The sequence below is a fragment of the Lynx rufus genome, unplaced genomic scaffold (assembly GCF_022079265.1).
Source record: "Lynx rufus isolate CCGP_SWC_20201006 ecotype Redwood Valley unplaced genomic scaffold, mLynRuf1.p SCAF_25, whole genome shotgun sequence".
NCBI lineage: Eukaryota > Metazoa > Chordata > Mammalia > Carnivora > Felidae > Lynx > Lynx rufus.
In genome coordinates this window covers 6,061,439-6,084,639 of record NW_025814840.1, presented here as the reverse complement: position 1 = coordinate 6,084,639, position 23,201 = coordinate 6,061,439, and the positions used below count along the sequence as shown (strand labels likewise).

At 38.9% G+C, this 23,201-nt stretch overlaps 1 protein-coding gene across 1 annotated transcript in view; it reads left to right on the top strand.

The window, feature by feature from the left end:
* The window catches only part of PRKG1 (protein kinase cGMP-dependent 1), a 1,154,193-nt gene that overhangs the window by 73,801 nt on the left and 1,057,191 nt on the right, over window positions 1-23,201 (top strand). Inside the window, exon 2 of the mRNA XM_047088578.1 lies at window positions 1,591-1,757. Within this exon, the coding sequence (XP_046944534.1) occupies window positions 1,591-1,757 (167 nt within the window). The remainder of the gene's footprint in view (window positions 1-1,590; window positions 1,758-23,201) is intronic.

Here is a 23,201-nt window from a genome sequence, read left to right as displayed (position 1 = left end):
TAGTGTTTTTGTTTCTTTTGGTTATATTCCCAGAAGTGGAATTACTGGATCATATGGTAGGTCTATTTTTAATCTTGTAAGAAACCTCCATTCTGCTTTCCATAGTGGCTGCACCAATTTCCATTCCCACTGACCGTGCACGAGGGCTCCCTTTCCTCTACATCCTCGCAGCATCTGTTATCTCTTACCTTTTTGATGGCGGCCATACTGATGGAGGTGAGGTGACACCTCCTGGTTTTCTTCTATTCTAAATTGCCTTATTCTCTAAATTCTCCTATCTCTAAGTTCTCACATAAAATATTCTCTTAGTCTAACAACAATTCTGTTTTCTGCTTTTTCACCTAAATATAGTGTAGGAATTTCCCCCATACCGTTACCATTCTTCGTGAAAATTTTTAGTTGCTTTGTCACAATCCCTGGTAAGGAATTCAAGAGAGAGACTCAAATTACCACCATCGTTAAGCTAGGCAACACTTTCCCGGGTGACCACTTTGAATTCCAATGATAGGATTTGTAAAAATATCTTTCCCGCCGACTACCTATTTAATCCATGTCTAAATCATGTCGTGTTTAAAAACATGTTGTGCAGTAGAGTTTTATCTTCCTGGGCACCTCACTCTAAACTGCTTGAAAAAGGAGATTTTCTCTGAAAATATGTTAAGTATGGATGAGGAACTACCACGTTTCTACCGGTTGTTTCAAACGGCTAATTAGGAGTCCAATTCTTACCAGTTTTTTAACCCAAATATTACTCTTGAGCACCTGTACCGTAACTAACATTGTGTTGACACTTGGCATAGAGAGAAAAGTAAAAATGATCCCCATCCACGTGGAGCATAAAGTCTAGTGGAAGAATCGCATACAAATAAGCAAACAAATAATTTTTTACTGTAATTATATATAGTACAATACATCCTAATGTTCTTTTATAATATGTAAAGATAGCGGTAAGAGTGTTTGCGCCATAAAAAATTTTTAAAAAGATTTATTGTCTCTTGTTCACATTTATTTTTAAAAACGTTTTTAAATGTGTATTTATTTTTGAGAGAGAGAAAGAGACAGAGTGTGAGCAGAGGAGGGGCAGAGAGAGGGGGGACACAGAATCGGAAGCAGGCTCCAGGCTCTGAGCTGTCAGCACAGAGCCCGACGCGGGGCTCGAACCCCTGAACCCCGCGAGATCACGACCTGAGCGCAAGTCGGATGCTTAATCGACTGAGCCCCCCCGGGCGCCCCTTGTTCGCATTTATTCTTAAACTAAGTTGCAAACTTCAATTTAAAATGCTCATCTACTGGCTTTCTCCCAATCTTCGTGATTAAAGAACATTCTGAAACAAAATGGAATTTCACACTTTGGTTTGTTTATTGGTTGGTCACATGTGCATTAAATGATAGTGTATTTAAAGGAAATTTTCTCAGCGCCTTTCCTACTGCCACAGAATTACTTTGTTCCTAGGTCTTTCAGAATACGATTGGATTCCTAACAAGAAAATGCATCGTAGTGTGCCAGAACACTCTATGGCTCTGCTCAACTTCACAGACTATGAAAACGCTTGTCAGATGTGCCAGTAAATCTTCCCTCTCTTTCCCTAGGTCCAAGGATCTCATAAAGGAAGCTATCCTTGACAATGACTTTATGAAGAACTTGGAGCTGTCGCAGATCCAGGAGATTGTGGATTGTATGTACCCAGTGGAATATGGCAAAGACAGCTGCATCATCAAAGAAGGAGACGTGGGGTCACTGGTGTATGTCATGGAAGGTATGGTTCGTAACCCTGAGCCTCTGACATTCAAATATTCCCTTTTCGTCTTAGTCAGCCCACACACAGAAGGCCATGGATTACAGGGGACGGTTCCATGTTTCCCTCTTTTGTTGTTGGGAAACAGTTTGAAAAGAGGCGGGACACGGCTCAAATACAGTGGTTGACTAGTTGTACAAAGGGTTTGTGTTGAGAATATTCATCTGAGAGTCGAGGATATTTTTTAGACCTGGGGAAAGGGTGACAGTGTGAAGGAAGGAAACGCTGTTTACTGTGCTGTGAAAGTCTACACACTGTCAGGTCGTTGAGCAAGCTCACGAAGCTTCCAGAGAAACTTGGGACCGTCGGGAAGTATTCTTGGTCAGATAATCAAAGTGTCAACTCTACTTTTCATTTTCAGGATATGACTGGGTTTCCTGCTATTGTGCTTCTATAAAAAGAGAGTGTTTTCAGCATTTTATATGTGTGTGAAGGAGATAAATCAGACCGGTCAGATGGCCTGTTAGCTGCCTAATTAATAAGAGTGATAGATTGTTCCATAGATGTTGCGCAAATGAAGATAGAAACCGTTTTGGAAAAAAAAAACAATTGAGGGAGGCACCATACAAATTTATTTTATGCCCAGACAGATTTTCGTGTTGTTTATTTCTAGCTTGGAGCTTATAATGCCATGTTTTCTTTCTGGGGGGAGGGGGCGGGGGGGAACAAAAGCCTGAGGTCATGACCGGACCAGCCAAGGAGAAAGTGAGTTCAGAGGTGCCTATAAGATCACAGAGTGGCCGTACAGAAATCACAATCAGTTTACAGGTGGTGATTGGTGTTTTCACCAAAGCATTCATGGCAGTCTCCTAGAATTGTCAAGTGTATAGGTTGTTAAGAGAAGGGGCGTATTTGGGCAAGTGACATCACTTCTCTGAGTTTAACCTAATTTATGTATTTTAAAAAAAGGCACTACTTGTTTCTGACAGTGGTTCTCAACTGACGATGATTCTGTCCCTCCACAGGACATTTGGCAATGCCTCGGGACAGTTTTGGTTGTCACAATTGCAATGGGGACGGGTCGGGGTTGGGGGGAGAGGCTTCTGGCATCTTGTGGGTAAAAACCGGGAACTCGGCTTTGCCAGGCAGGCGCCCACAACAAAGAATTATCTGGCCCAAATTGTCCTTAATGCTGATATTGGAATGTCCTGCTTTTTCTGTCTTTACAAGATTGTTATGAAGTTAACACGAAACGGTCTGAGTAAAAAATGTGTAATGTACAGTGTAAAATATTAAAAAATAGCAGTGAGTGGTATTATTTCCATCAAATACCTGACAGTATATAAGGAATGTTCTTCCTGCATATGTCATTCACCTTTTAATTTTCCTTTGTAATGTTTTTTTGACATATATTAGGCATTCAACTTTTAACTCATAATTTCTGTCTTTTTTTTTTTTTTTTTCTCTAGAAGTGTTCGGTTTTTGTGTCAGTGTTCTAAAGTTTCTCCCCAGGCCAAAAAGACATAAATGTTCAGCTAGGCTTTCTTCTGGATAAAAGCAAGACCCAGTAAACAAAAACACAAACAGTATTCACTTGCCAGACAATTGCAGGGGAAGGAGATGAAATTATAGGGCGAGAGCGTATGTGGGTAGTGAGCAAAATGGATGAGAAAGAGGCGAGAAATATATTGAGGACGAGCGTAACCTATAAATACAGAGGGATGTGTTAAGGAGTGCTAACAATTACAAACCAAGTTAAAGCATTTCTTAGATTACAGTATATCAGTGGTTTCATAGTTGATTTTTCAGTTAATTCATTGTCAGGCACGTTTGTAAGAACATACCTATTGTGGTAAAGCGAGGTATATACCTTACTTCAGCCTTTTGCAAATGCTAATTATTGAAAATCCATTCAAGAAATAGGTATTTTGAAAACCTGTGTGTTCACTTCGCCTTTATGTTGAGTTATCTTTTACGAAAATAGGTTTCCGCACAACCTTGCAAATTTTTCTAAAAAAAAATATTGTTTATGCATACTATTCTGTTTTCTAAGACTAACTGCAAGCCCACTAGCTATGTTAGAAGAAGCTTAGAAATCACAGTTGATGTTTATTGAGTGCTTAGAGCAATGCCCAACATACGGAGCGTGCTTTTGCAAACACACTCCATGTATAAAATTTATTTAATCTTCAAAACAATCCTATGAAGTAAGGGGCAATATATATTATTTTTCTTTATAGATGAAGAGACAGAGGCCCAATGAGGTTAAGTGATTTGCCTGGGTCTCCCAACTAGCTCATAGTAGAATTAGGATTGAACCACGGTAATCTGGATTCAGAGCTCCAGCTTTTGACTGTAGGGCTATGTGTTAGGGTTCTCCAGAGAAACAGAGCCAATAGATAGGTAGGTAGGTAGTAGGTAGGTAGGTAGGTAGATAGATATTGATGGATAGATAAATAGGTAGATAGATAGATATCGTTGGGTAGATATTTATTTTAAGGAATTGGATCATGTAACTGTGGGTACTGGGAAACCCAAAATCTACACAGTAAGGTGAGCAGGCTGGAGATCTAGGAAAGAGTTGATGCTACAATTCAAATCTGAAGGCCGACTGCTGGCAGAATTCCTTCTTCCGTGGAGGTCAGTCTTTTTTCTGTTGAGGCCTTCAACTGATTGGATGAAGCCCACCAACATTAGGAAGGTCATCTGTGGCTTACAGTCTACGGATTTATGTGCTAACTTTAACTTCCTTCCCAGAAGGATCTAGGATGATACTGGACCAATAGTATCTGGTGATCATGACCTAGCAAGTTGACACATTAAATTCACCATCCCAGGAACACTCGTTGTCAACTCTGCCTCCGTGTGCATCTCCTCAAACCATGCTTGAGCTCCAAATAAAGACAGCAACAAGGTCACAGCTCCACCTACCGTGAGGTAAAGATTCTGAGTATAACTGAAAATCCACTGACACTTTCCCCCCAAAAGAGTACAAAGTCCTTGGGTAATATTTACTCTTCTCCTTGATATGCCCTAATTTAAGTACTATGTTGTACAACTCATACTTAAATAGTGAGATGTAGTCAGTCCATCTTATGATACATGACAAGGGGATATGAAATAGGAAAATGAAAATTTTGTGCACACACACACACACGCATAACCATACATGCAAACATATTTGTGACAAAATAAAGAAGCAATACCGATGGTAGCCTTTCCTAGGTAATGGTAAAGATACTCATCTTTCCTCCATTGCTACAAGCTAATTTTAATAAATTTTATTTATCTTCCTTTTACTTCTGGATTGACTAAATAGCAAGCTATCTTAATTATCTTTTTTTTTTAATTTTTTTTTTTAATTTTTTTTTCAACATTTATTTATTTTTGGGACAGAGAGAGACAGAGCATGAACGGGGGAGGGGCAGAGAGAGAGGGAGACACAGAATCGGAAACAGGCTCCAGGCTCCGAGCCATCAGCCCAGAGCCCGACGCGGGGCTCGAACTCACGGACCGCGAGATCGTGACCTGGCTGAAGTCGGACGCTTAACCGACTGCGCCACCCAGGCGCCCCTCTTAATTATCTTTTTTAAAACAGGGTTTTAAATAGTATATAAATATTCAGAGTCACAGATTCTGCAGTGATTCTCTTGATATACTTCAGTTTAAACTCAGTAAAATGACGATAATCTTATAAAATGAGGCCGATCTGTCCCCAAGCTGTGATTCTAACCAGTTCCATGTAACTTTGGCTGATCTCGTGCTAATATCCTTGTGTCAAAATAATTTCAAATTAAAAAAAGAAAACATCATTTGAATTTTTAAAAGTTTTAATTGAAGAAATGTTTCATTGTTTAATTAGTTTTTTTATCAGCGTATTTAATCTTCTCAAAATTTAGATAGCAATGTTCTTGATATAGATGGATTTTTTTCATCTGCAAACATTAATATTTATAAAGAGTATGCCGTGGCAACAATGGGTGAGTGGGCTATGCAAGATCATTCACAAACTTGCTTATTATCCAGACATTCAGAAAAACACCCAGGGAGTTTACATGGAATATCAGTCCAATTTTCTCTCTCTTTACTTAAATGAAGTTTTTTTGTGTAATGCGGTTTAACATGTGCCTTGAGTGATTTTTATTTTAGCTGGGCAGGGTCCCAAGTATGATTGCACACCTAAATGCCGGAATTTCTCATCGTTTTAGCAAAAGAGAATAGTCATATGGTAAGACTTCACTAATTAGGATGACTGGGGAAAAATCATCTGGGGGTAGTGTAAATATATTATCATGTATTTTCAAGCAAAAGGAGTCGTGTGATTTTCAGATACTTAAAATTGCTGGCTTAGAGAAGTTTCAATTTCAAGTTTTGATCAGAATTGTTTGGAGTTCTGTTTCTGAAGACAGCAGTTTAAGTAGGTTACATTGCTAAGGCTCTCTTTACATTTTAATTAGGTTTTCAACTGTGTAAATGAGTCTTATCAAGTACTTGAATACACTTTATTTTCTTTTAAAATTTTTTTTTTCAACTTTTTTTTTATTTATTTTTGGGACAGAGACAGACAGAGCATGAATGGGGGAGGGGCAGAGAGAGAGGGAGACACAGAATCGGAAACAGGCTCCTGGCTCTGAGCCATCAGCCCAGAGCCCGACGCGGGGCTCGAACTCACGGACCGCGAGATCGTGACCTGGCTGAAGTCGGACGCTTAACCGACTGTGCCACCCAGGCGCCCCTACACTTTATTTTCTTAAACAGACATTGGCCTTAATTATGATGTGAAATTTGAAACTGTCCTTACGTTCTTGCCTTGCCTTTTCTTATCATAAAGAAACATTTTAGCCTTCTATCGTCCAACACAAAACATAGTCTGATTTAGTGACTTTTGATGGTGATGTGATTAAAACATCTTTTCTGTGAACCTAATTGAATATTTTCACATTGAAAAGTGTTGAATTTGTATCCATCAAAGTGGCTGATTTGCTTAGCGATACTGGTTTTGCATGTTTTCTGTGATATTTCATTGTGGGAGCAGGTAGATTATATTTTGTTTTCTAAAAAGCAGCAAGTTATGTATTTAGTGTTCTTTGAGCCTTGGCTATTTTAAGTTAAACTTTTTAATGAAATTATCCATTCTTTTATGAGGTTATGAGGTTTAAGTTAAACTTTTTAATGAAATTATCCATTCTTGTATGAGGCTATGAAATTATCCATTCTTTAATGATAATAGCTTTTTATCAACTACATATAAACACCAGGTACTGTTCAATCATTTTATAGGTATTAAATTTTAATCTTCATAGTACCCCTTAGGAAGTAGGTATTATATTATCTGCATGTTAATAGCTAAAAGACCTGATGATAGGCCAGCTGAATGAATTGGCCAGGATCTTACAATCAGTCTTTTGAGGTGCAAACCTGGGCCATCTGCTCTGGAGTCGCCCATGCATGATGACTGGGCAATGTTAACTTTCCAAGTACGGATTAGGAGTACTCGTGTGACATATTTATTATGTATTATTACCCCACTTTGAAAAGCCCATAGAAGATGCACAGCATTAAACCATAGGGTAAAAAAATATATATATGGTTTGATTATTTTCAAGGAAAGACTAGAACTTGAATGGCAATAGTTCCAGAAGAGAATAACCCACATGTTTCTGTGAATATCTCTTAGGCCTCTCTGCCCCCTTTGAACATTGAACTGCTTATTGACCTCTCCATTGATCTTCGACCATTCAGCCCTCTCCTCTTACCGTTTCCTCTTCCTTATTGAAAGAGCAGCTGTGACTTGGCTGAATCTTGGCCCACCTCTGTGTCCTTACTTGTTTGTGACTCAACTCCACCATGCACCTAGAAGGACCTATTTTTTCTGCATGTAATGAAAAGCATTGATCTTTTTTTTCACACAGGCTTTTTAAAGAAGCTCTTTGCACACTTTTAATATGACCTTTGTACACGGATGCTAAGTGATATTTGACTGTTGACATCAACACTCAGGAGCTAGCCTCCCCTTTCCGTTCTCACTGTACCAAGATTGCCCTTTTTCCTTCTGAAGACCGAGTCATGGGGTCACCTGCTTTCTCCGTGGGTTGATAATCAGGTCTGCATGTTAGGCTGATGTCTAACACTGCTGATGCTTCAGTGTGGACACAAACCGTCCTGCCGGCCACCCTTCAAAGTTACCTCACATAACTTGATGATACTTCAAGCGCTGTTCCCCTTTCCCACTGAAACATTCTTGCTGTCTTTATATAATTAAATGATGTATGAAAGCTGACATTCAAAGAGGGATTTTTTAGAAAATTGTACATTAATGATGAGCCTCACCGTGCCATTGGCATTCAAAACACTACCTGAGAGTATGAGGGAATTGAATGCATTTTCATATGAATGGGCTCTCCCAGTAACTTTAACATGAGAAACAGATAGTTTTGTTCTCCAAAATCAGGGGTTGCCTTTTGGCCTTAGGAGTTTTTCTCTTTCCTCTGAAAGCTATCTTTAAAATAGTTGAAATACCCATGCACTTAAAGTTTTTTACTGTTCTTTCATTGGACCGTGGTTATAATGTTAATGTTAAAGAGCAAACCTATGCCCTGCTTATAGAAAAAACAAAGCAGACGTCTATTTATAAGAAGTTCTCGTAAGCCAAGAGAATCTGGAAGTATTAAATGCAAATATTAAACTCTATTTCACTTACGGAGTCAAGGGTGAAGACAAGGGACCGAGATATTTAGATGGCATGGGGGTATCATGTTTATTTTGGAGTGCCAAGCTTCAAAAAAGCCTTTGATAGACTTGACCAGGTCCAGGTCAATATATATATATTATATATATATAGTGTGTATATGCATGTGTGTATATACACAATTTATATATATATATTTTATATATATTTATATAAATAAAATAGATATAAATATATACATAATATATTTATATATATTTTTATATATTATTATTTATATATTTATAATATATATAAAAATATATATATAAATAAAAATATATTTTTTATATTTATATATTTTATATATATATATAAGTTGTGTGTGTGTATACATACACGCATATACATTTAGACATTGTTTCATGTATAGATGGGGAGTCTAGGAAGAGAGGATAATGTTTTAGATACTAAAAATGCTGTCTCTTGAAAAGGGAATTAGTCTTCATGAATCTTGAATAGCAAAGAAGAAATGCCAGTTCCAGGGAAGACTTTGGAATCAATATGCTCCTGATAACATGCTCCAGGAGTGAAAGGAGCAGGTTGATGGGGTGGCAAGAACAGCATCTCGGGAGGCATTTCAGCCATGACTCCAAGGCACCTGCTTGGAGGAAGTTCGTGGGGGTGGAGGAGGGATTCCCTGTGGCTGAATCATAAGGCATCTCCGTCCCTTCCCTAAACTCCCACATTTTCAGTCTGTGGGTTTGTGAATGAGTGTCCTAGTAGCCAGTCTTTCAGCACCTGGCCCTCTGAAGGCTTCCTCTCACAAACTTGCCTCTACACGCAATGTGGTGGTTACTTTGAAGTGTTTTTGTACCCTATGATTGAAATCTAATAATACCACACACGGGTTTTTCTGTTACTTCATTTTTTTTGCTTCCATTCGATGTTGCGCTGTATAACCCAATTTGTTTGTCCTTTCTGCTAAGGATTATATTCTGATTATTTCCAGTTATTTTGCTCTAGGTTACTAATGCGGCCGAGCATCTATTCATATGTTCCTGAGCTGTCTGTGGTTCTTTTGTGAAGCGTCTGTTACGGTTTTCTGCCCGTTTCTCCCTTTGGATTGGTTGACTTTACCTAGTTCAGATTTTCATCCCTGTTGATTACATGCATTGCAAAGTATCTTTCTCAGTCTATAGCTTTAATTTTTACCCGTTTGTGAAATCTGCTGATGAACAGAAGTTACTAATTTTACTGTAGTCAAATATATCAATCTTCTTGGTTTGTGCTTTTTGTATCTTTGTAAGAAATCCTGGAGGGTGGTATTTTTGTCCATGAAGGCATGTACTTAAGTTGGTGTAAGAGGAATTATCTGTCAAGGAATAGATCCACATTTATAATCTAAATGAGAGTTGTCCTTTTGAAAGCAGGAAGCTGGGAATATATTTATTTTTGCTTCTGTGTTCTTTTTCCACAATGTATTTGAAGAATTCTTTATAAATTGTCCTTAGAGGACAGTACATATTTTTGTATATGCTTATTTTTTTTCTTTTTTGTCTTTTTTCTGTGAGGGTATGTTTTATATTTGGAAATAATTCCAAGTCATTTAGTGACAGATTTGACGAACAGGGGTAGGTGATGAAGCGGAGTGATACCTTTTCCCTTTGTTGCTAATATATATGCACCATCGTGAAGTAATGACATTTGTTGTACAAGTCAGGAAAAATTAACAAGATGTTTTAAGGACATAATTTATTGAAAATTTATTCTGAAGGATGAAGTTCTTTTTTTAAGTTTATTTTTGAAGGAGAGAGAGAGACAGAGCACAAGCAGGGGGAGGGGCAGAGAGAGAGGGAGACACAATCCCAAGCCGCTCCAGGCTCCCAGCTGTCAGCACAGAGCCCGATGCGGGGCTCATACTCATAAACCGTGAGATCGAGACCCGAGCTGAACTCGGATGCTTAACCAACTGAGCCACCCAGGCACCCCTGAAGGATAATGTTCGTTAATACTCATTAGGCTGCCTACATCTTTGTGTGATTTTGTAAAAATAGCCTTATCACATTGTGGTTCTACTAATGTCCTCTGTTTTCTTTCCAAACTGTTAATGGTGGAATTGAATTTATTACATTAAGGAGGGAAATAGTGTGGCTCCTTACCTTTGAGGACTCCTGAAAGCTAAAATCTTTGAAAATCGCTGTGGTTGGTTTTTTTGTTGTTGTTGTTTTGTTTTTGTTTTTGTTTTTTTTGTTTTTTTTTTGGGGGGGGACCAAAAAAGTTGGAAAGCCATTATTAAAAAAAGAAAAAAAAGAAACTGAAATTGATAAAGGAGATCATAGGTTATGTTAAAAAGGTATAAGTATTTTTTTCTTACAGTTAGTTCATAACAGTTACGGGTTTTATTTCTGTGCTGGTTCATTTTGCTACAATATCCATCCCTCCATTCTGCAGTTTTGAGAGAATGGCAAATTTTAAAGTTTAAAAATGTATTTTCAGTGAACATTAAAAATGAAAACAGCGTAGCTGAAAAAAATGGGAAGAAAATAGATATTAGTAACTTTTTGGCAGTAGTGTGATAAGGCATGGATTTTCTGCTAATGAGGGAAAACTTACTTCGGCCATCATTATGTGAAACTGTTGGCTGGCTTGCATGCTGAACGATAAACAGGCTTCTGACATTGTTGTGGATTCAATTCAAAATCACATAGATGTATTTCTGCAGAGACTTTTAACAAGATTTTGAATGATTTTTGTGGGGGGCTGGATAGACTAATGCTGTTAATATCCATTCCTCTAATGAAAAATCCCTGAATGGTGAGCATTTGTGTTGGCATGTGCTCAAAGGGCTGGGCAGATAGGAGCTACTTCCCAGCACAGAGAAGCTGCCTGGTGTGACTGCCATGGCAACAGCCCCCCACCCCCACCCCAGGACAAAGGACCAATTGGAATTGGTCTCTGAAGTCCTTATTGGAATTCTCCCATGACTCCACATTTGAGAAATGCAGCCTGTGAAAGCACATACGTCATCTGAAATTAACTACTGTAGCTTTGGAAGGTTGAAGTCTGAGTCTGATCTTTATATCTAGGCCCTTCTGCAAACTCCTTTCTGATGAAAATGAAAATGTTTTTGTGCCAAAGCTGCTGCTTCTTCTTTTTTTTTTTTTAACTTTTACTCAGTTTTTTTTTTTTTTTTTTTTTTTTTTTTTTTTTTACTTTTACTCAGTTTTGAGACAGAGAGAGCGAGAGAGACAGAGCACAAATGGGGGAGGGGCAGAGAGAGAGGGAGACACAGAATCTGAAGCAGGCTCCAGGCTCTGAGCTGTCAGCTCAGAGCCCGATGCGGGCTTGAACTCAGGAACCATGAGATCGTGACCTGAGCCAAAGTCCATCGCTTAACGGACTGAGCCACCCAGGCGCCCCTAAAGCTTCTTAGGTAGTGCACGGAGACATAAAAGTATGATAGATGATTTAAGATGGTATTAACATTAATTCCTGAAAATTCACATTTTATGCATATTTAAAATATCAAGAAATTATTATCAACGCTATTTATGTTACTGATTTATATAATGTCATTTTTTCTGCATTATTTGCCCAACTTCACCAAAGCTGGTTGTTTTTGTGTATAATGAAGCCACCTTTTAGTTATTCAAAGGAATATATGGAAGCAAATGATTTTAAAACAAGACAGAATATTTACTATTTACTACGTGCAATTTTACGTAACTTAACAAGAGCACTTAGGTTAGTTTGTATACTTTTCATTATCAAAGCCGATTAAGTTACTCTGTTCATTTATCAATAGCAAAGCTGTACTAGAAAAATCATCTGGTGAAGGTGGCCAAAGTATTATGAAAGGTGGTTTCCCATGTCACCAATACCAATATGCAATGATGTATTTACAGAGGAAAGCTAAAACTTTTCACGAAATCATAATTAACATTCAATGTGCTTAAAACTTTCCTTCAGGAACTGATCATGCTTCTTTAAAATATCACTTATTTCCCACTGGCAAAAAGTGGGAGTATTTTTTTCCATTAGAGTTTAATAGCCCATTATAATAACTTTTAACTGAAAGCCATTTACATACTCATCAATTTTTTTTACTTTATGTGATTAGAAGATTATAATTCAGTATCATATTTTATATTTAACTTGTTTTTACAGAGCATCATTTTATATTATTCTTTTATTGTGTTTTATACTGTTTTAGAATATTTAATACCTTCAGCAATATTCTTACTATATATTTATGGTGTCCCCAATGTTCTAAATTAAAGTCATTTTTTAAAAGATTTGTATAATTTGCTCCAATATTTCCAGTGCAAAGATTTTTATTGACTCAGCCTGTTGTGCCCATGTGTGTATATGAATTTACATGAAACGATTGCTTCCCAGAGTTCACATTATATTTTAGGAGATGATGGGGTTGTTACTGTAATCTATAGGATTCTGTCAGTGGTTAACTTCAAATTTATAAGGAAAATAGAGTAACAACAATAATCATAAGTATTGATGATAAGGCTCCCAAGTGATTTAAAACTCAGTCTGCAAAGAAAAATACTTAATTTATAGGTTTTTTAGAACAATTTTCATGCCATTTTCTTAAAATTAAGATAACTTCTATGGAAAGTCTTGACATTTCTTTTCATTAATCCTGTGAATTTAAGTTTTTATTTCTCACATCAATTCTAGAGGTCAAAGTCACATGAAATAATAGGAAGAGTGTTTCAGCAGATTTTCCTTCGTGTTCAGAATTAGGTTCCATATATACATAGCAGGCATCGCTCAACTACCATTCTCTTCTTCCCTCCATATGGCGAGTTTCTACAAAAGTAGGAAAGGTGTTGGAGTCATAAAGCAGAGTGTGGATTTGACTGAGTGTCGTCCATGAGTACATGAAATTCCTGGTAAATCCCTCGACAATTGAGAACCGCAAAGAAAGTATTTAATGGAATTCTTTTGGCAACACAGTTTCTTTATTATGATTCACCTATCGATTCATCTGAGTATTTATTCGTGCCTGCTGTTCAGTTCCTACAAGTGCTTTCCCAGTGCTGACCGTGTCTCAGTGGACACTGAGGTAGGATAGTGAACAAGACATACACAGTCCGTGTCTTCCAGACCCTGCATCCTGGCGATGGTGGTAGGGGAAAAGGACGAAGAACATTCACGAAAGTAAGCACGATACTTCTGGATAATTACCGGGGCTATGAGTAAATTGATGAAACAGGGTGATAGAAGAGAGACTCATAGGTGGGTCTGGCAATGGTCAGGTGGGTCAGGGAGGACTTTCCTGAGAGGGTATGATTTGAGCTGAGACCTGAATGCCAAGGAGGAGCCAGGCACACAAAAGTGTGGATAGAGGTTCCAGATGAGGGCACCTGTAAGTAGAAAAGTGATGAGGTGGGGAAGGCTTGGCATGGTAAAGAAAAAGAAGCCAGTGTCAGGATTTGAGGTTGGCAAGGTCACTTGCAGGATGCTGGAGGCGGTTCAGTTTTATTCCAAGACATTTAGAGAGCATTGGAGTTTAGGCTGAGATGGGGCATGAGAAGACTCAGGTTTTATGAGTAGAAAAACGGATACCGCTAATAATTGAGGGTGGCGAACACGTACTGTGGAGTGGTGGAGTCCACAGGGGTCCTGTTGGGAGGTTGTAGACGGCAGTAGTCCAAGCAAAGTGGAATGCTGGCTTGGGCTGGGATGATGGCACGGGGCGTGAGGGACGGCTGGTGAATTTGGGCAGCTCAGAGATGTTAGATGAGGGTGAAAGAGATAAACTGGGGGACGCTTAGGCTGTTGATTGAAGAGGTTGGGTGAGTGGTGGTGCTGTGTTCTGAGATGGGAAGAAGGGTGAGGAGTTCATGGTGAAGAAGTGCCATGAGGAGCCCCTTCCTGGCAATGTGAAGTTCAGGTTCCCTTGGAGAGACCACATGGGTGACACCTGTGTGACAGCCCAGGTGAGAGGTCTGAATGTGGACGTGAAGGTCTCCTGTTAATAAAACAGGGCAGAGAGAGAAGACCGGCGGAAGTTCTCTTGTGGTTAGAGTGTTTGTTGTACCTGCCACAGATTAAATGGGTGAGTTTTGTAATTTTACAGATGTCGTAGATAGGTGTATTCATAAATACTTTAACATTCTTTAATGTACAATCTTTGCAGCCAGCTAAAAATTCCTTCCAGTATAATCCTGCTAATTTTTTTTGAAGGAGCAGTTCTTGAAGTCTGGTCTGGGGAAACTTGTAGGGGCTCTTTGAGGTCAAAGCTTGAGGTCTTGTAATGGGAACATGTTATTTGTCGGTCATGTGTGTTCGGTAGAATTTTCTAGAAGGTAGGATGCCAAAGCAGAGGATGCGGCCCTCTTCATCAATTGGATTCCCAAAAAGTATCAAACAATGGCATGCTTGTTAGTAACATTTTCGTTTTTAAAATATAGTTAATTTTATAAAAAATGCGTTTTTTACATGTGGTATGTTTTTTATTTTCAAGTGAATACATGTGTCAAAAAATTTCCTGTGTTAAGGTCTAATGGAATAAACATCAATAGATATAGCCCAAAGAAGCAAAATCTTTTTGAACTTTTCAGTGAGCTTTGTTAGTATCAAGAGGTTCTGAAACTAAGTTTGAGAACCACCACCTTAAGCCGTGTGACCTGAAGACAAATATGACCAACTAGATGCTTGTTCCAGAAAACACACTGGATTAGTTTAAGGTTTAAAATATCAGATATTGACTCACCCACCCCTAAATAGTACACACGAAGGATCATGTTACAAAACAAATGTCTTTCATTTTTATTTGTTTTGGTTTATTGTAGTACAGTTGATGTAAGTTTTGTTTATTGTCGTATAGTGTTCGTTTTAGGTGTATGACATAAGGATTTGATATTCGTGCTGTTGTGAAATGATGACCACAGTAAGTCTAGTAGCATCCATCACTGCACATGGTTACATTTTGTTTCTTGTGATGAGAACTTTTAAGATTTATTGTCTTAGCAACTTTCAATTATGCCATCCAGTGTTATTAACTGTAGTCCCCACACTGTATGTTATATCTGCAGGACTTGTTTCTTTTATAACTGGAAGTTTGTAACAAAAGCCTTTTAAGTAGAGGCCTGGTAAGTTAGAAACAAAAGTTTCTTTTAAGGCGGACATTTAAATCTAGAGTAAATAGCCAATACTGATTAACAGTGGGCAAGTCAGTTGCGTTGAAGTGCTTATTATTTGTTAATTACATTGCATTTCACAGTTTGAAAGGTATCCTTGATGCATTTTGTGGGTTCTGTTTGGACACTTTTTAATGTTCAAGATTTGGGAATTTAATTGGGTTCCCCAGTGATTATCCTGAATTAGTGTAGTAGGGTGCTGATTTTTTTTTTTTTTTTGTAATTTTAATTACAGCTCTAAGGAATAAAGGAATCAAATATCCTTTGAATCTAATCAGCATTTTTAGAGAAGAAAGTAGTTTTATATTGTGCTTATTTCTTACTTAAAAGAATTCTAGAAAATGTAGCATTTTATATTTGGAAGGTTCAGAGCAGTAATGCATCTAATATCATGGATGGTTTCAAATGAAAAAAGAGAATATGTCATTTTACACATGGTCGCAGAGTGGCCCCCTCAATGCATGTGGAAGCCGAAATTGGCAGCTGTCTTTTGGATGTCTCTGTATAAATTCTTACCGCTAAGTAAATGTTTGAAATGTCCACGTGATTCTCTTGTGATGTGTTTTGCAAAGAGCGTTTTCGTTTGCAGGTGCATATGCTTGTGTTTGGTATCTTACCACCATCCTCATAAGTATTGTCTCGGGAGAAGTTTAGAAAACAAACAACTTGCTGCTTTCATTGATTTTTCTTGGGAAGTGAAGTTTCTGGTTTCTTCTCCCAGAGGCAGATCTTAGCACATCAGTAACGTTAGAGGATAAAAGACTTACTCCAATTGAGCACACATATGGTATTATTTGGAATGAGAACTTAATTTTAGAATTTGTTTTTTTATGCAAGTTCTAGGTTAGTATTTTCTACAACAGTGCATTCTGTTTCGTGTTCTCACAAAGCGTGGAGAGTTTGTTTGTTTTTTACTTAAATAGACTGCTGAGTTAGGTTTCTGCCTTTTGTCTTTGTGTGCTTTATATTATAAGCTTTGGCCATTTAGTTTAGTTGTCTTGTGGAGGCATGGCCGTTGGACTGAGCCATTAATCTTGGGAGTTTCCTCCAGGTCCATGCGTTAAGTGGCTCTGTGACCAGCTTGAAGTGCTTAGAGTAACCCTCTCTGCACCTGACTGCATTTCCCAACTTCCTGGGTGACACCTCATTTCTCCTGCAACCCTGGCCCATACTGGAGCCTTGGGGGTTATTCCAGGCCCCATGTCTGCTTACCCTCAGGTCCTTGTCGCTGTCAGTTACCACTTTGTTTCAGGTCTTCGGAACTTCTTGCCTGAATTTTCCCACCAATTCCTGCAGACCTTGCTGTCCCTGGACTTCTTCCGCTTTGATACATTCTCTGCACTACCATGAACAAAACCTTCGTAAAAGCCCAATGAGTTCATGCCATCTGCTTGCTTGCCATTTTCCAGGGCTTTTCCATGATAAATTCCAAACTCCTTAGGATAGCAGACTCTGCAGTGAAATAAAGAGAGCTGGGTTCTGGAACTTGGCAGATAGGGACTTGAATCTTGGTTTTGCCACGTAACTAGCTAAGTAAGCCTAGGGGAATTCTCAAACTTATAAATCATCCTTTTCTCATTTGTCAAATAATAAATATGTCAAGCATCAAGTCCCGTGTCTCGGGGTAGCCGTCACTCACTGATCTGCCCCTGCTTCCCAACTAGATTCTGTACTCACCACTCCGTGGCTTTGGTTCAACTTCCTCGAATGTTCTCTTGTCTCTGTGACCCTATAGATGTTTTCCTCTGCTTGGGATACACACACTAAGACATCACCACTCTTTAGAGTCACTGTACGAGGTGGTTCTGCTAAGAAGCCATCTCTGACCCTTCCCTACTAGGCTGGGTTCTCTTCTATGAAGTTGCCGTAATATCCTTTGTGTCCCTCTCTATAAGCCCTCTGGTCACACTGTGTTTCATTCATTCATGTAATTTATTAAGAAATGCTTATTTTGCACTCCTGTATCCTTTGGAAGGGGAAAAAATAGTTACAAACAGAGAGGGAGGGAGGCAAACCACAAGAGCCTCTTAAATACAGAGAACAAACTGAGGGTTGATGGGGGTGTGGGGGGGGATGGGCTAAATGGGTGATGGGCATTGAGGAGGGCACTTGTTGGGATGAGCACTGGGTGTTGTGTGTAAGTGATGAACCATGGGAATCTACCCCAAAAACCAAGAGCACACTTTACACACACTGTGCTACCAATTTGACAATAAATTATATTAGAAAAAAATGTACTTTGCATATGCTATGTGCCAGGCATTGTTCGATTATTCTGAGTGTTTGGGTTATAGTAGAGACCAAAGGGTACAAAATGTCTGTTCACGTTGTGTTTATTGCCTCATTGAGAAGATATGAAACAAACAAACATTTATAATGTGTGTGTGTGTGTGTGTGTGTGTGTGTGTGTGTGTGTGTGTAATAGGTTGGTGATAAGTGCTATGAAAGCCAAAGCGTGGTAAGGAGGTAGAGAATGACATGCGGGACGGGGACGGAATTGTGATGTTATACACAGTAGTAGAGGAAGTCCTCTTTGAGCTGAATGTTGAGCAGAAGCAGAGAAATGAGCAGATGACAGTGTTCCACGCTAATATCCGGAGGAAGACCATTTCGGCCAAGGGAATACAAATGTGCAAAGACCTAAGATGGGTTGTGGTTGACGTGTTCAAGGAACAGTAATGGAAACCAGTGTGGCTGGAGTGGAGTGATTGATTATGGGGTGGGATGGGGACTCGGGTAAGGAAATCGTTGATATCACAGAGCTCCAAATGGGCTTGGAGTCCGTGTTAAGGACTTTTATTATTATCATCTTGTAATCAAGATGGGAATACCCAGGAGAATTTGAGCTGAAGTGTACCACGCTCTAATGTATGGCTTCCTTGCAGGCACAGAAATTCTGTGGTAGCAGGGAGGGAAGCAGGAATATCAGTTGGGCAGCTGTAGAAGCAGTCAAGAAGGGTTCATGCTGACTTGGACTGAGACGGTGAAAGTGAAGGTGGTAAAAAATGGTCAAGTTGGAGAACTGTGGTCGGAAGTTCAGCCAGTACTATTTATTAATGGATTGGACTGGAAATGGTACACCAGATAAGACAGGAGTTGAAGATTCCAGACTTGTGGCCTGAACAAGTAGAATAATGGAGTTGCTCTTCCCAGAAATGGAACAGATTGAGAAGCAAGGCTGTCGGGGAGCGTCTGGCGTACAATCGTCGATCGCGGATTTACCGCATTAGGGATCTGCTCAGTTGTGTAACAGCCCTCACAGCATTATGGTTAGAATAAGATATATGTTTATTCCTCTTGGCCTTCATATCCTTGAGGTGAGAGGGGCTATGCTGTCCGTCTGGTTGTTCAGGCACCGAGGTTTCTTCCGTCTTGTTGCTCTAGGGCCACCCGAGGGGGATCACCACACTCAGAGTTGAAGCCGGGCCACTGCCATGTTGGAGGTCCATCCTGTGGGGGTGGGGCAAGATGAGGTCTGAGAAAGCATGGAGCTTCACCCTGTTCTCATGCTCTCGCCCATAACTCAGCTACAAGGAAAGCTAGAAAAAGTGATCTCTGTAAAGGTAGCCACCCGTCCGGTACAAAATTGGTCAAGGATTCTCTTCCTGAAATGTAGAGAACGAAACATCGGGAACGCTCCGCCATATTTGTCTGTCTCATAAGCGGCTTCTGGTCAGGAACCACGGATGTTCTCTGTGACCCCAGTACTTACTCCGGTGCCTTACATGTTGGCCTCATTAAAACGAAGTTAATTACACAGGACAGAGATTAGTATACACTTGATAGTGTGTGTCCTCCTGTAAACTTTTGAATTAATCTTATAACTCATTTTTCATATTGCAGGCCACATGTTTAATGTGTATTTATCACTAACGGAGAAAAACTAGCATTTCAGTGATCTTTCAGGCTGTGCCTTATATTTAGTGGTTATCCAGGATGAAGAAATTAGGATGAGCGAGTATTTATGTTTTTTTTTTTTTAAGAGTATTTACCTCACACATTTGCTTCCAGATAGCAATTCCAGAGATCACACTGCATGGTGAAAGAATGAGTCACATCCATATAATCAAATTGCATCACCCCTTCCGAGCTGCTAATTCTCCAAGCCTCACCTAACGTCCCACTGAAGGCACATGTTGCCTCTTTTCCCCAGCACTGTGTAGCTTACAAGTTAGACAAGTGTATTTGGGTTTAAAGATGTTTTTATACAAGATTCATAAACCTTATAACATTAAAAAGTACATTTTGGAATAAGGAATCGAATCCGAAGATAATGTTTAATAAGAAAACGAATTGGAAAGAGAGTATTTTATAATCAGCCAACTGTAAATTGGTACACAGAGCATATTATGTCCCATCTGAAAAAACTTGAGGCTGGGTTATCAACATGAAAGAAAAATAGTTCCTATTTCTTGATAATTTGCTCTTGGGAAAATTGGCCCTATCTCCTGTCCAGGATCTGTTCGTGTGTATATATCTCCATAGGTCAGTCTGTTTGTGGAACCACATGCTGTGTTCCAGACCTCTCCCGTGGGAGTGATGGAATTCTTGTGTATTTATTTGCACATCTGCAAGCCTGTGTATCAAATATGCTTTCTTAATTTATTGGTAGAATTTTATAGTTGTAAATATTAAATGAAGACATGGATTTTAAAGAACATCTATGGTCTACCAGAATCTCAGGTCGATGTGAGTAGAAAGCTTGTGGGGTGTTCTCCAGTCCCTAGTGGGGCCCAGCACATAGTAAATGTTTCATTTATTTAACAAAAATAATTATTAGTCTAATCTTGTTTGAATGTTAAATATCCTTCCCAACACCAAAGCTTCACAGTTTATTTTAGGGAATCTATACACACACCTACACGCATGTAAAAACCTCTCTCTCTCTCTCTCTCTCTCTCTCTCTCTCTCTCTCTCTCACACACACACACACACACACACACACACACACACACACACAGCTATATTAAATTCCCTTTAAATCTAGAATTATCTTCTTACAGATAATGAAAATTGATAAATTATTTTAGCTTCTGAAAATTTTAAGAAGATATTAAACATTTAGTTCTGAAAAGTACTTGTTTTCCTTCTAGATGAGACTTTTATTTAATTTTTTAAATCTCCTATGTTTAGTCTTTTAAGCTTTCTGACTCCTCTGTTGAAATTTAATAAGCCACAACTTTAAAAAATTTTTTGTTTGATCTAACAAAACATCATTTGGACTGTGCAAACTTCAGATTAAGATCCTTAGAGGTGGGGTGTGTGTGTGTGTGTGTGTGTGTGTGTGTGTGTGTGTGCGCGCGCGCGCGTGCACGTACACATATGTAAATTCTCAACTTTCCGAAGATGACATTTTGGAGGGCAGTATACCATATTGTGATCACACTGTAGGTCACTTGACATTTTTCAGAGTCCAGTAATATTTTTTGATAGTAGTAATAGAGATTCACAAAATCATGTATAAACTTTCATCAGTGCAGAAGCATATCTCATTATGCTCAATAGAGAACTGGTTGAGTTAAACTTTGCCCCAAGGAAAGCAAAGAAAATTAGAAAAAATTGGGTAAAAATGTTGAGCTTTTCATATCTTATAATGCTTGGCCTGTAACTAAAATGAAACTTGAGTTTATTAAACTTTTTCCATGCATGACAAATGTATTTCTTCAATTCATCATACTAAATATATTTATTTCTAAAAAGGCCCAGATAGGGGCACCTGGCTGGCTCAGTCAGAAGAGCATGTGACTCTTGATCTCAAGGTCGTGGGTTTGAGCCCCACACTGGGTGTAGAGATTACTTAAATAAATAACACTTAATAATAATAAAACAAGTTAAAACACCGAAGTATATCAAAGATGACGCTTGATTAGCTGTATTATATAAGGTCAAGGTATATGTCCTAAAGATTTTGAGAGGATTGAATCTCATCAAATCTGTTACTATGAGGATGTCTTCTCTTATGCTTAAACAAATGGAATCTAAAACTTTTTGAATTATTTTTTTATTCACAATAATAGATTGCTGCTTTTCAACTTGAGCTCAATTATTCCTGCTTCCAAGGTTGAGGCATAAAGAATTGTCTAAGTATGTTTTTGACTTAGCGATACAGTAATGTCAACTGGTCAAGAAAAAGTCTTGAACATTTTATTTAACTTTGATGAGCCTGTATTTATTTCATTCCCTGTAAAATCTGAATTAATAGTACCTTCCTCAAATGGTTCTTGTGTAGAGGGGCAGATAGGATCATGAATGTGGGAACCCTTAGCACTCATTTAAGGCCGTTGTAAACATTTTTCAAAAATGTACACTAACTCTTGTTAGCATCAGAAACTAGCATAGGAGATTCAGATACTTAACTGTCTCCTCATCTGCTTAAGATGTGCACATCATCAAAAGTTTTATGACACTAGTCTCAGATGGTGGGAACTTCAGGATTAAAAATGGTAAATGCTTAACAGTTGATGCTGGGAGACAAACCTTGTTTGTAGTCTTTGCCGGTGTTTGTGATGGGAGTGCTGTCCTCGTGGCCGGTTTCAGACCGCCAGCCTCACGCCTGAACGCCGGCCTCACTTTGCTGAGCGGAGTGAGCTCTGGCACAGCGCTGGGCACGCCGCTTCATGACCAGCTGCTGACTCAACGTATCTGTAGTTGTGGAATGGGTGCCTGAAGTTTGACGCGTCGCACTTCTGTTCATTACTCATGGACTGTGTTTTCCATCAGTGGGGTTAATGGATTATATTTCCTTTCGACATCGTTTCCCTTCAGCTCTGCAGTTTCAAATGTTTCTTCGAATCGTACCTTTGAGGTTGCAACTGACTCACAATCTGTGTTTACCCTGCCCCAGAATAGCACTCTGGGTGCGTTCAGCCCCATCGGTTCCTTACAGTCAGCGTCCTGTGTTGCACACGTGCAATGGTTTTGCTTCTACACCGTGAGTATTGTTTTTTTCTTTTAGGGAAAAGACGGCGTATAAGAGCTTGTGAATGTCTTCATCAATTTACCAATGATGTGGCAGATTAAATGTGTTTTAATAGAATAGGCAATTTCTGGAATCAGGAAACACCAACAGTGGTATAGCTAAGACACCTGACTAGACTCAGCATATGTTCGTTAGGACAGAGGCCTCATGAGGCCATCATGTAGGTGGGCTCATTTGACTCTTGGACGTATTAGTTATACATTGAAAATGCCTCTGATTTTCCTTTGCGCTGGTATATATTCGTTTCTACCAACAAACCTACGCTCTTTTCACATAATTCTTTCCATGTACTTCCATCCGACAGATTTATACTTTCTCTTCAAGTTATTTCCAGTCATAGGATTTATCAAACTCTCTGTCATATTTATTCAGATAGGAACATTTCCACCCCAAAGGTGAAAAACATGAAACCTCGTTCGTATCCTTTCCTGTATCTTAAGGTCAGAGCTAACACCACCTTCTTCATCCAACTCCTGGGAATTTTTTCTTTTTTTAAAGTAACTTCTGCCTCCCCAAATTTCCTCTCTTTCTCTTGGGCAAATATCACTATAGTGTGGTTCACTGGCTCTTGAGATGTGTTCCCTGAAACAACAGCATCAGAATCACCAGAAAACTCGTAAGAAATGAAAATTTTCAGCCCACCTTAGACATAT